General features: G+C 32.2%; 1 protein-coding gene across 1 annotated transcript; it reads right to left on the bottom strand.

The window, feature by feature from the left end:
• Positions 1–4,801: 4,801 nt before the first annotated feature.
• Positions 4,802–7,794, bottom strand: LOC134250277 (uncharacterized). Its single transcript, XM_062732623.1, has 3 exons — positions 7,692–7,794; positions 5,533–5,784; positions 4,802–5,007 (listed from the first exon to the last, which is right to left on the bottom strand). The coding sequence occupies exons 1-3, from the start codon at positions 7,792–7,794 to the stop codon at positions 4,802–4,804; spliced, it is 561 nt and encodes a 186-aa protein (XP_062588607.1).
• Positions 7,795–12,564: the final 4,770 nt, after the last annotated feature.

The raw sequence follows: 12,564 nt of genomic DNA, 5'->3' as shown, positions 1-12,564 counted from the left end.
AATCCTCTGAAACGGACAGGAAATTTATATTTAGGAGATCAATACTAATTTCTTTCAATTGATATCAGTGCATTTCAATATTATCATGTATTTAAATTCACTTTAAAATACAGCCACATACCAGATCTTTTAATGGAATATATTCAAAGTACATGTATCTGCAGTATGGTGGGAGTTTAACAAGTTTCTTTAAACAGCAGGCTATAAAATATTTACCTTGCCCTAAAATTGAGCTTAATGATATCCACAAGTTTTGAGAAAGCGACGCCTCTTTGTGTTCAGCAGATGGACTCAGTTTGGCAAGGATTGTAAGAATTATACCTGTCAATACAATGGAAACTACTACGGCAACCCAACATACAACACTAAAAGGACGAAAGACATGAAACATTTGTTCGAGAAGAGGACTGTCAATTTTCTTCATTAGAAAACCTATTCCTTCCTCCTGAAACGGCGTCAAAAAGTCAACAACATTTAAACGAGCTGCTGTCGTAGTGATAGGGCCTATTGCTAAGTCAACCTCCTAAAAAAAGAATGTAAAGAAGAGTCTGGCATTGTTTGCAACATTATTTTTTCAAACATACTTCTAGCATGAACCATTCGAATAATTTTTTTTTCTCTGCAATAAAGAAATCACTAGTTGCATGGAAACGGATAAGTGCATGGGAATATTTCAAAACATACCCCTCGCATGACCATTCCAATCATTCCTGTTGCATTAGCGAAATCGTCAGTTGGATTTCCGTATAAGCTGTCAACTGAATTCTTCATATGGTATCTTTTCGAAATAAATTAAAGAACGTGATTTTTAATAATAATAATGTGTTATGTATAAAATGTCAATGAATTTCATCAAGAATACTTTTCTTCTTTGAAAGTTTCAAGACATAATCTCAAATGTCTTTTTTCATCTAACCGAAAGTTTAAAGCCTTTGAAAGATCCTCCAAAATGTCATAACAAAACCCAGAAAACATCACTTTCCCCGACTCAGGATCTGTAGATTTTTTTATGTAAGGGTTAGCCTGCAATGGGAAATATATTAACAGTTTTCATTAAATTTAAACTTTTGTTTTAGGGCTTTCGTCAAAAATCGGTCAACATTTATAACTTTACGTTTATCAACCTTTACTTTGTAATTTCTTTTTTTGGAGTAGAAAGAGGCAGAAGATAATCAACCATTTAGTTTTAAAGCAAAAATATTTTTAAAAAAAAAAACGAATAAGATAAACGAACACTAATGCGGCTGCAGATGCCCCAATATGATAGCTTTTGCCGAGGGTTGAAGCTTCTCAAATGCAAGTCCAACTCCCAAATCAATAGATCCAAAATATTGTTACCCAAACAAAGGACTTGTGTAAATGAATAGATATTTGAAATATGAACACCCGAGTACAAATCTTTTTAATGTTATGACCAATGTCAGCGGGTTTTCTAAAGTTGGTCAAACTCCAAGGTAAAAGGTTAAACGGTGAATATCAATAATACCCATGGAGACCAGGGAGAGACCTTGTTATAAGAAATACACAAGTGAAATATAAATTGCCTAACGCCCATTATTCAAAGGTTTCGATTGAGGTGAAAGGTTTCCAGTCAAATTCAAGGTCAAATCTGATGGTTTCCAAAAAATGTCTTGTCCAAAGAAATACTACTGTGAAATATGAAGGACCTAGTACTAAAAGTTTAAATGTTGTGGCCAAGGGTAAGGTTTTTTAAGAAGTGCAAACTCTACGGTCAAGGTTAAAAGGTCAAAAATATATATACTAATTGTAAAGTCTTGTCTCAATAAATACACATGTGAAGTAATAAAGTCCTAGCATCAACTGTTCAGAAATTATGGCCATGGTTAAAGTTTGTTTGTTTTTTTTTTTTTTTTTTTTTTTTTTTTTTTTTTTTTTGGTTTTTTTTTTTTTTGTGGTTTTTTTTTTTTTTGTTTTTTGTTTTTTTTTTTTTGGTAAAAGTGGGCAAAACTCCACGTTCAGGCCAAGAGATAAAATGTGTTGGTATCCGAAGAAAGATCTTGTCACAAGAAATACATCTTTGAAATATGAAAGCCATAGACCTACCAAATGAAACGTTATGGGCAGGGTTAATGTTTTTATCGAGAAACAGACAGACAGACGGACGGACAAGGCAAAAACTATTTAACTCCAAAATTCAATTACGGGACACAAAAAGACCCCGTGCAGATCCTTCCTTTTATATTGGATTTCTTTTTGGTGTCGTACGTACCTCAACAAACACAACGCTGAAATTCTGCTTTCTAAAATCCTTGAAAATATTTTTAAACAATCGTTGATCATAAATTTTCAAATTCTGACGATACTCTGCTACTTTATCCAGGCTCTTATTGATTCTGTTTGTGTTATAAACGTCTGTGACACTCCAGAATGGTATCTTTATTTGCTTCAACGAATTCTAGTAAGAACAATTTTAAAGATTAAAATACATAAAAAAGTTGGCTTTGTAAAATAGTATAATTCGAAGATAACGAAAATACACTGAAGTACCCTCAATGCTGTTAGGAAAAATATGTCCGTTGTTGAATTGTTTATTTTGCATTTAAATTCATCCTTAACTTCAATCGTGAAATTCATCCAGTATTCAATTTTGTCTTCTTTGTATTCTTGAATGGCCGGGAACAGATTAAAACTTTCAAACTGGAACATAGGTACATGTACAGTCAATAAATTTCAAATTATTCATTTATATTATCATAGTTTTAATCAAACGTAATAATACTTCCATGTCCTGAGAGCTTTACATGAAACTCTTTAACATTAACTTACATAGTCACTGTTGAACGGTAAATTTGATGGCGTCATAAGAAAAAGAATATATTTCTCATAAAGATCAACTTTCAGTGAATCAACAAAGGTATGTACAGAATCCACATTGATGTTTAAAATGCAGTAATTATTCAATGTTAACTTTTCTAATGAGGTTATCTGAAAAAAATTAATTATAAGAAACTGTACATATAAGTCAACCAATAATTAATTTTTACAGTTCTATTTAAATGTTTTTAGTACAATTAGTCAATTTTCAGAACTTGAATTTAAATTCAGAATATTAATCTTGCAAAGATTTAAGTAATAATGTTGACTAGGTTACTGTGAGCACTGAGCTCAGTAAATGATACCCATCACCTCCTATATGATGCCAAAGTGCATGTTTTCTCTGGGAAACACAAACTAGGTGTCAGATCAAATAGTAAAATAGGAAGTACACAATGGAACGAACATGACGAACATTCTGTGAAAGTATCATTAAATTTCATTCAGTGGTAAAGTTAGTTGCGGATAAGAAATGGGTACCCCAAAGCGTAACAGACGGACGGACGGACACCCAAATGACTATATACCCTACAAAGACTGGATTTAATATTTTTAAAATAATAACATAAAACGAATAGTATTCAAGCTAAAAGCTATAGTAAATATGAACAATGAAAACAGCGAGAAGAACAAACATAGACCTGCAAAAACATCAGAGGCGGGATCAGATGCCATTGAGTAAATATCCACTGTTGTCCGGTCACTAACGCTGTGTGCTACTTTTTTTAATCGAATAATAGACAAATACAATTCACTGTTGAAATAATAGCTAACAATTTTTATGAAAACATCAGTCAACATTTTACTTGATGATAAATTGTTTTCATTAAAAGGTCATTCTATCGACCATAGAATATTTGCGAAACGTTGATGTAAACGATGTAAACGAGACCATTGATATCTTTGTAACATCAACTTATTTGCTGATGGCTTGTCCGGATTTATAAAATTTTTTGGTACGTATTGAATCAATTGGGAGGAATAAACTCCACATGCAGGTATTTGTGGTATATTGCTACATGAATAAAGGAAGTTGACGGTAGAAAAGTTGAAGTAATATCGCCGCGAACGAGAATCGAACCTAGGCCTCGGGATCACAAAGCGAACGCTCTACCACTAGGCTACCATGACCGGTAAGTTTAGTGGATAATTCGCTATTAATGTCTTTCTCTGATAAAATATTCAAATGAGAACGTGTGAAAATATATGATGTCCTTTTATTTGAGCTTAAGGATTGTATCAAATGAAGAAAAAGAACCGTGTAGAAAAGCCATATTTTTATGCCAATGATTTGGTTGAATTTAGTGATTTTATATCTTGGAAAAATCCTTGATAATTTTTCAGTATCTCCTTTTCAATAAAAGCATTTCTCAAATTAAATGCGTACAGTATTTTGAAGTAACCCCTTCACTTGTGTTTACATTTTGGTAAGGAGAAAAGAAATAACCTTCGTAAATTACGTACATATATTTTCTTTACTTTTTTTTTCAATGAAAAGTAAAATTCAATTTGATTATTGGGAATGTTAAAAACCTTTTAAAGCTGACAAATGATTTTAAAGAATTTCCTCCTTGGAAAGGAAACTGTGAGGTATCATTTCCAGAATAAGTCAAGTTCAAGAAATTAATAATATCCCGCACTTTGTGCACGTGATAGCTGGACAAAATAATGATTGACCCTTTAAAAAAACACAATAAAATATCAATTATTTTTTTTTATTCTTTTTCACTTGAATTGTTGAAGATACAGGGAGAGGTAAATTCATATTTGAAGCGAGATTTTAACATCCATCTGAAAATTTTGATCCCTTCTGAAAGAGTGCCATGGTCTTTCTTTTAATTTTTTTTCCCATCACTTGACATAATCTTCGATAGACTTTATAATATGAAATTTTGACGCCATGTGTACATCCCTTTTTTAAAGTGTTCTTAAGAAGAAGATCGACATCCCATCAATTATAAACAGATCAAATAAATACAATCATGAGTACCTCTTGTAAGATTGAGTTTATCATGAGCTCCTTATCGACAACGTAAAAAATGTTCATGGAGTTTGTATTGCTGACATACTGCACTAGACTTCTAATGCTCTCATCTAAACCCACATGGATCAATTGAGATGCCACAAAATCAATACTAAGGCGCTTTACAATGTCTTGCAAACAGCAAGAACCTGAAAAATAAATATGCATTAGTCTCTATATCGCCTTTGCAAACTGAAGAATATTATTAGAAAAAGAACAAGAAGGACATGAAACAAGGATAAACATAGGTTTCCAGCAAAAAAAGTTTTTTTTTTTTTTTAAAAATGCACCGAATAAATGTTCATACCGTTTTCTCCCTCCTGAAAATTATTTAAATAAATTTTCGAATGCCCTTCATAGGTCATGATTTTAAGGATATTACTCGTGAGATAAGAGAGTACGATAAACTACAGCTTTATCGCTTTTGTATTCTTCACAAAAAATATTCTTTCTAACTTATTGAGCATCCCTATATCTATTCCTTTTGTATTTTAAACCATTTCCCCGCTGAAAGACTTCAAGAATTTTTGATTGATTGATTTTGTTTTTGGACCAAATCATGCTTTCAACCGAATTTCATTTAAATCCTCTGGAAAAATAGAGGGACAATAAATATTTTTTAAGATGGACGGATGGACGGACGGATATATATACTGGTTGATAGATAAACTTACTGAATGAATCATCATATAGAATGTGGACCTTTTTCCACATTTCTTGCTTTGCAATTGAATGAAGTAGTTCATTTGCTACTCTACAATCACTATGCTTCCACGCCTCGCCTTCCTCTTGCATATAATGGCATAGTTCCTGGGATGAAAATAGAAGTGGAAGAAGAAATGGCGGTGTATTCCACTGCAATATTTCACCGTCACAAGGCACAGAAGCAACAATTGCCTTTATCTTGGAAGTTGAAAGGTTGGAAACTATAATAAAAAGAATTGATTATAAATTCTGAATGTACAACAATTAATCAGGTCTTTTCACCAATGATTCGGTTAAACGCATGATCTGGTACAATGACATCATCACCTGCTTACGGGGTTTATATCTCTCATTTGATTCGATACACAAGAGCATGCTCTACGTACAAACAATTTCTAATTGTAAGTAATTGACCACTGTGTTGATGAAACAGCTTGTTCTGATCTATAACTTGCATTGTTTAATGGACATCTGAGCTTGACTACTTTCCGTTATCTCCATATATTTCTTTTAAAAGAATTTGATTGGTAACTTAGTTTTGCGACTCATTTAGAGTTCTTGTCCTTTGCACGACCAAAAATGTCCACATTCACCAACAAATCGAAACTTCTAGAGGGTGCACGTGGCTCGTAGAAACAATGGTCTGGCTTCAGATAGGTAATTGGCCATTGACCTTGAAATTTTAATATCAAGGATAAATATCATTATTATATGATTGAATAATTCCTATCTCTTTGATTGGCCGAGATCCAACTATGTGGAAGAAATGCTACGTTATTTTAACCTTCACCTGACGTTCCAGGTTAATACGAGGATTTATTTCCTATACATTAATCTAAAAATAGATTGGAAAATTCCAAATTGATACAAATTGTTATGGAAAGCTATTTTAAGAACTATGACTTTTTCTCATGTGAACAAAACATTAGTGAATATATATTTTCAGGTGAGGGTGGTTAGAGGGGTTGCAGGGACCCCCTCCAACACTTTTACTGAACAACAATTTTTACTTTCTTGGCTGTCAATTTTCCCTGATAATACTCCTTCCTTTCAACATCTATTCTATGAAAAAACTACTTTATATGTTTTTTCATGGCAAATAAAATAGAGGAAAAAAACATTTAAAATTGCGACTGGTAAGGTTTATTTACATTTAAATTCTGCATCTCCCTTACATTTGGCTAGGACTTAATTAAATGCAAACAAGTACCCCGGTAATGAGCTGTATCATTTTATCAGGGAATCATATAATAAAACAATTATTGCTGTTTTTTCGGTCAATACAATGATTTAGCTATCTTCGAAGTACAATATGCGGGCTCGGTGAATATTGTACTCCTCAGACGGCTAAATCATTGTATTGACCTCAAAAAAACAGCAATAAATGTATATTGTAAATTAGAGGACTATCGAATATTGACCGTATTACCAAATGATTTTGAATTTTGTTCCTGCATGACCATAGGATCATAAATTATGAAAAAAAAGATGTTTCTAGATAGATAGAATCAAGTTTAATCAATTCATCATCCCCTGGGGTAGGAATGGGCCACAACGGTCGGTTAAATTTTACAATGTAATGCATAAGAAAAGTCTTAAAAATTCTTGATGTAAATTATTTTAATACCAAGCAAGCGTATTTAAACTTAGTGTATATTCAAATAATGTCTTCCCACACCTTTTATATTTAAACTTGTCAATACTTATTTGATTTCTGCTTTTTTATGCACCCGTAATCAAACATCAATTTTTACCAATTGACATTAACTTGGATTTTGACCTGCATTTGCATTAGCTGCCATACGGGGGCATCAATGTTTCACAAAAACATCTTGTTTCCAAATAAAATGATACAAAACATTCAAGAAATGGAAAATGTCCGTTTTTTTAAACAATTGATTTACTAGCACCTCTTATCTGGACTTCCACAGAATACTGGTAGTCACATGCAACAAAAAACAACCAATTCATTAAAAAATTACTCTGTCAATACAATGCTGTTTTCTTTACATTGCATTAACTTTTCTTATCAGATAGATATAAATTCTTAGACCTAGAAAATAAATCTATGGAAATACCATGAGAAATGCAGGCTTTATTATAAATAGAATTTATGCACAGAGCTTACCTATGTTGAGAGTAATATCATGCTTAGTGGACGAGCTCCTTAGAAAAGGGACAAAAATAATTAAATGAATGGAAGTAAGGTATGTCCAAACCAGGTTAAACATGATTTACCTTTACTTTGTTTTTCAACCGTTGTTGTATGTTTAAATAAATCTTGAGATTTTGGTGTCAATTCTTTAAAAATTCATTAAATAAGTCAAAATTTAATCGAAAAGATCAATGCGTCGTTCGAAATTATTGATTGATATTAATAAAAAGCATCAAATTACTTAATATAATATAACACCTGTATTTTCGCTCCGCTAGTTTATGCTACAATACAAGATATATTCCATCAGGATCGAAAATACAAGCTTATTATTAATTAGATTGCATAATTTGATGCTTCAGAGTTCTATTGATAGCAATCTACTAACTTTAATATTAGAATGTTGAATACAGTGTCGTATGAAATATTATTTTAAACATATTTGATTCAACAATATTGACATACATTATAGTGTTTAAATTTAAGTTAAAGATCGTGAAGCTGATAAGGACTATACAAGTATATTCCTCGTTGCGTGTTTAAGAAGGGTTTTCCTCTTTGTTCATTTGAGAAGAATTTTCTTTAAATCAACCTTAACTGGAACACCTCAGGTTGCTTGAATAATTGTCTTACTATTTATGGTTATCTTGTTCTTGAGAAAAAGAGGCTAAAAGAATTTTACTTAACACTTGAAACTTGTAACTACTTTTCGAACCTCATCCTTTCCCCCAAAGACTATGATTTGGACAAATTGAGATCTATACTATTTGAGAATATATTCATATAGTTTGGCTTAATATTTTAGCTCTTCTGTTCTTGAGATCATTATTAATCACTTTTCCTACACATTCCTATAACTTCGAGACCTTTTAACAAACTAATCCTGTACTATAAAAGAAGCTATTACACATGTACATCCACTTGTCCTTTTTAGCCTAGGTTTGGACCAAAAATAATGACCCAATGATAACCCAATCTCATTTTAACATTTTTCTGATTACCTTGACATAAAACCTTGACATGGAACTTTGCATTTCATTTAAACAAGTTAACTTGAGTTTTCATTATGAAAGTATGTCAAGGTTTAAGCTTGGGTACCAATTGCGCCCCATTATTATCAGACCTATTTCTGTATTCACATGAAGCAGATTTTGTGCAAAATCTTAAGCATGAAAACACTTGCTGTTGCCTTCAACTCGACATATACAGTGGACCTTCAGATATCCGGACGCCAGATATCCGGATGCTTCAGTATCCGGACGATTTTTCATCGGAACGAAATTTTAAAATGTCATTCTGTCTTGTTTAACTTGTGATTCAGATATCCGGATGCTTCACATATCCGGACAAATTGACTGGGAACCAAAGCGTCCGGATAAATGAGGGTCCACTGTAGATATATCGACAACGTATTTTTGTCAATTAACAATGGTAATTTCCACTCTTATGTCGATACGATATACCCTGGTGAGCTTGAGATAAAAGATACTAAAGAGTCTGACACATATGTTTCATATTTGGATTTTTCACTAGAAAAAGACTTCAATGGTAATCTAACTCTATGATAAACGTGACGACTTTAACTTTTCTATCCTCAACTTATGAAATAATATACAGAACCTTTGTCTGCATAGAATTTGTATCTCTCAGTTGATTCGATACTCAAGAGCATGCCCTACGTATAAACAATTTCTAAAACAAGGTAAATTATTGTCAAGATGATGAACCAAGAATTTCAGCAGTCTCGTTTAAAGTCATCATTTCGAAAGGTTTATGGTCGATACAATGACCTTGTCAGCGTATACAATTTTTCATTAAGTAAAATGCTGACTGATGTTTTTTAAACTAATTGTTAGTCCATTATATTCACTGAATTGTCAACAGATTTTTCCGTAAATTCCCAATCATGAGCACACGGTGGGTGTGACCGGTCGGCAGGGGATGTTCACTCCTCCATGGCACCTGATCCCACCTCCGATGTTTTGGAGGTCCGTGTTTGCTCTGCCCCTATTTTATATTGTTTTATGGACATCTGATCTTGAATACTTTCATTATCTCCACATATGAGGGTTGATCCAAAAGTTCGTGGAATTTCTTTCTAAAATTTTATCGTGATTTGATGAAAGGAAACAACGTGCATATTTATGATATAGAGTCATAATGCAACAATATTGGAAAGTTTCATCACATTCCAATTACCAATAAGGTCTAAGGAGCTTTCTGAAAATGGATTGTTGTGAAACCCGGGGGAGACTTCGACCTAACGTCAATTCAGATACGTTACGTCACAATATAAAAGCATCTCAGCCTAATGTCCTATTCGAGAACGTAATTCTACAAATTGCTGCCCTTTTCTCCATTTTGTCTCAAGAAAAGCCTGGGTATTCTCTCCACCAACTTATCTTCATTTTTAACTCATATTTCAAAATGCTCCCCATCTTTCCATATGATGTTCCAATTTCAGTAGCAATGTCAAGAACAGTACGTCAGCCGACAAAGTCCACTAAAGCTTTTAATTTGTTTAAGGGGGATAAACACAGCCTCCAGAAAACCACAACATCTTTAATCAACATCCAAGGAAGTTCTGTTTGTCTTAAATTTCTTACGACACTGGACAACCAGTAACTAAATGCATTTTCCCCCAGCCTATATTAATAATATGCGCGTTTCGGATAGAGTGATTCCGGGATTTTCACAAAGTTTATGACTTGACCGAAAAATTGACGTTGACTAACAACTTTGAAATGAACAATAAACCATCGACTAATACACGAAATATTCAATAAAATCAGTACAATTCTCACACAAAGGTCTATAAAAGATCAAGCAATCATAATAATGGCATAATTTTCGTTATATATACCACAAAGGGCGGTTTTATTCTCATTTCAGGCATTAAGAATTAAAATGATAACAAACGCCTTAATGTCTCCCCCGCGTTTCCAAACAACCATTTCTATGGCAACTTCCATAGAGTTACTATCATGAATATTCAAAATGTTTTTGTATTTTAAATATTCAACAAGTGTCTATATTATCACTTGTAATTTTAAGCCAATTTCACTTATAAATAAATAAAATACGAAGAAATTCCACGTACTTTTGGATCAACCCTCGTATTTCACCCAAAATCCTGAAAATCTCTCCTTTCAATCTGTGTTATTTCCGCTCTATTTTACAGCTTTTAACAAACTTGATTAAGTGCCTGCATAGTACATGTAGTATAGAAACTGTTCTAGTCAAAATGATTCTGCTGTTATTGCATTCTTGACTCTCTTAGTACAAGTATTATGTGATCTGTGTAGTGTTATATTTCATTTCTCATTGCTGTTATAAAAAAATTAACTAGTGTTTATTACTGCCAGTTTAATTTTATTTGAACATATACATGTGTTTATCATGTCTTATGTGACATTTTCTTCAATCTATTTCTTTTGTTAAAACAAATGGATTTAATATTAATCTTCTCAAAATTTGCATATTATCAATGTCACATATTAAGCATCTACCGATTTATTTAAAGATGTAGAGGGTACTGCAAAACTAATTTGTTATAAGTTTGTTGTTGTTCATACTAATTGTTAGACCGTTATTCTGTTATTTACACATGAATTGACGGCGGATTTTTCTACTTCCCGATCAGGACAGAGAACACAAGGGGGGGGGGGGTGTGACCGGTCGACATGGGATGCTGAGTTCTCCATAAGACCTATTCCTGCCTCTAATGCTTTTTAGAGGTTCGCTTAGAAAGTTTGATGGTTTTTGTCAGGTACCTCTAATTAGAATTGTAATAGAATTCTTTCAATAAGAATTAACTTTTTTTAGTTTTTAAAAGTTACACATACATGTACAGACCAAACTTCAAGCAACTTTCTATAAATACAAACATCTTACAATAAAAATAATTATGTTTTTTCTGGCATATTTTCTATATATCAATAAATTTCTGCATTATGTCTACTTAGAATACACGTTGTTAAATTGATAAATAGAAAATTCGTATAGAAACACAATAAAATGATCGGTCAAAAGTCTGACAACACAGAGAATAGTTCAAAAGATTAATTGTGAAGATGAAGGTATTGTATGTTTTTTCAGCGAACTTGCTTTAGTTTTCTGATTAATTTATCATAAAGAAAATTACAAAACGTGTAGTGTATATGCACAGTGTATATGCAGTTTCACTCAGGAATGCTTACCTGTAATGAGTTTTACAAAGTTGCATTTGTGTCCTTTCTGACATCTTTTATTTTCTTTAATAAAAATCTAAAACAAGTAAAAATTATTCTACTTATAGCTAATTTTAAAACACAATAATGTTATAAATTCATAGGTTATTTTTAATTTTCTTCTCGAATAAAAGAGGTCATATACTTAGTATAGCTGACATAAAACACTATGCACTGTATGTTCTAAAATACAGAGACAAAACAAAGAAATCAATACTGCGTTGAAAACATTTGATAATAATTTGATATAAAATTAGTGTACAAAAGTCATCCGAAACTCAAAACTATACTTCTAATCTTAGCTATGGATCGATTGGATTGCTTTTCCCGGTAAAATGAGCGATGGGTATTTCAAATTATAAACATTATTGATTGAAATCACAGGCCATACTCTGTGTAAAATTAATTATTCACACATATTATGGACACTTTCATATGAAGGTAAGAACTGGGTTTTTTTGTACCACATGTCCATTAATTTTAATTGTCAAATTGTGCATAATTATTTTTTCTGTTCTCAAATTTTCTTTTTTCGCAATGAATAATTTCGTATGTAATAGCAATTGTTTTAAATGATTTCTTTGTTCATTGACAATAATCTGTGAAATAACATCCAC

This window comes from Saccostrea cucullata, unplaced genomic scaffold (genome assembly GCF_032062105.1).
Source record: "Saccostrea cucullata isolate Sc308-1 unplaced genomic scaffold, CSIRO_AGI_Scuc_v1 ctg473, whole genome shotgun sequence".
In the NCBI taxonomy this organism is placed as follows: Eukaryota; Metazoa; Mollusca; class Bivalvia; order Ostreida; family Ostreidae; genus Saccostrea; species Saccostrea cuccullata.
The sequence above is the reverse complement of the archived record's forward strand: the minus strand, read 5'-3'. Positions and strand labels throughout refer to the sequence as shown.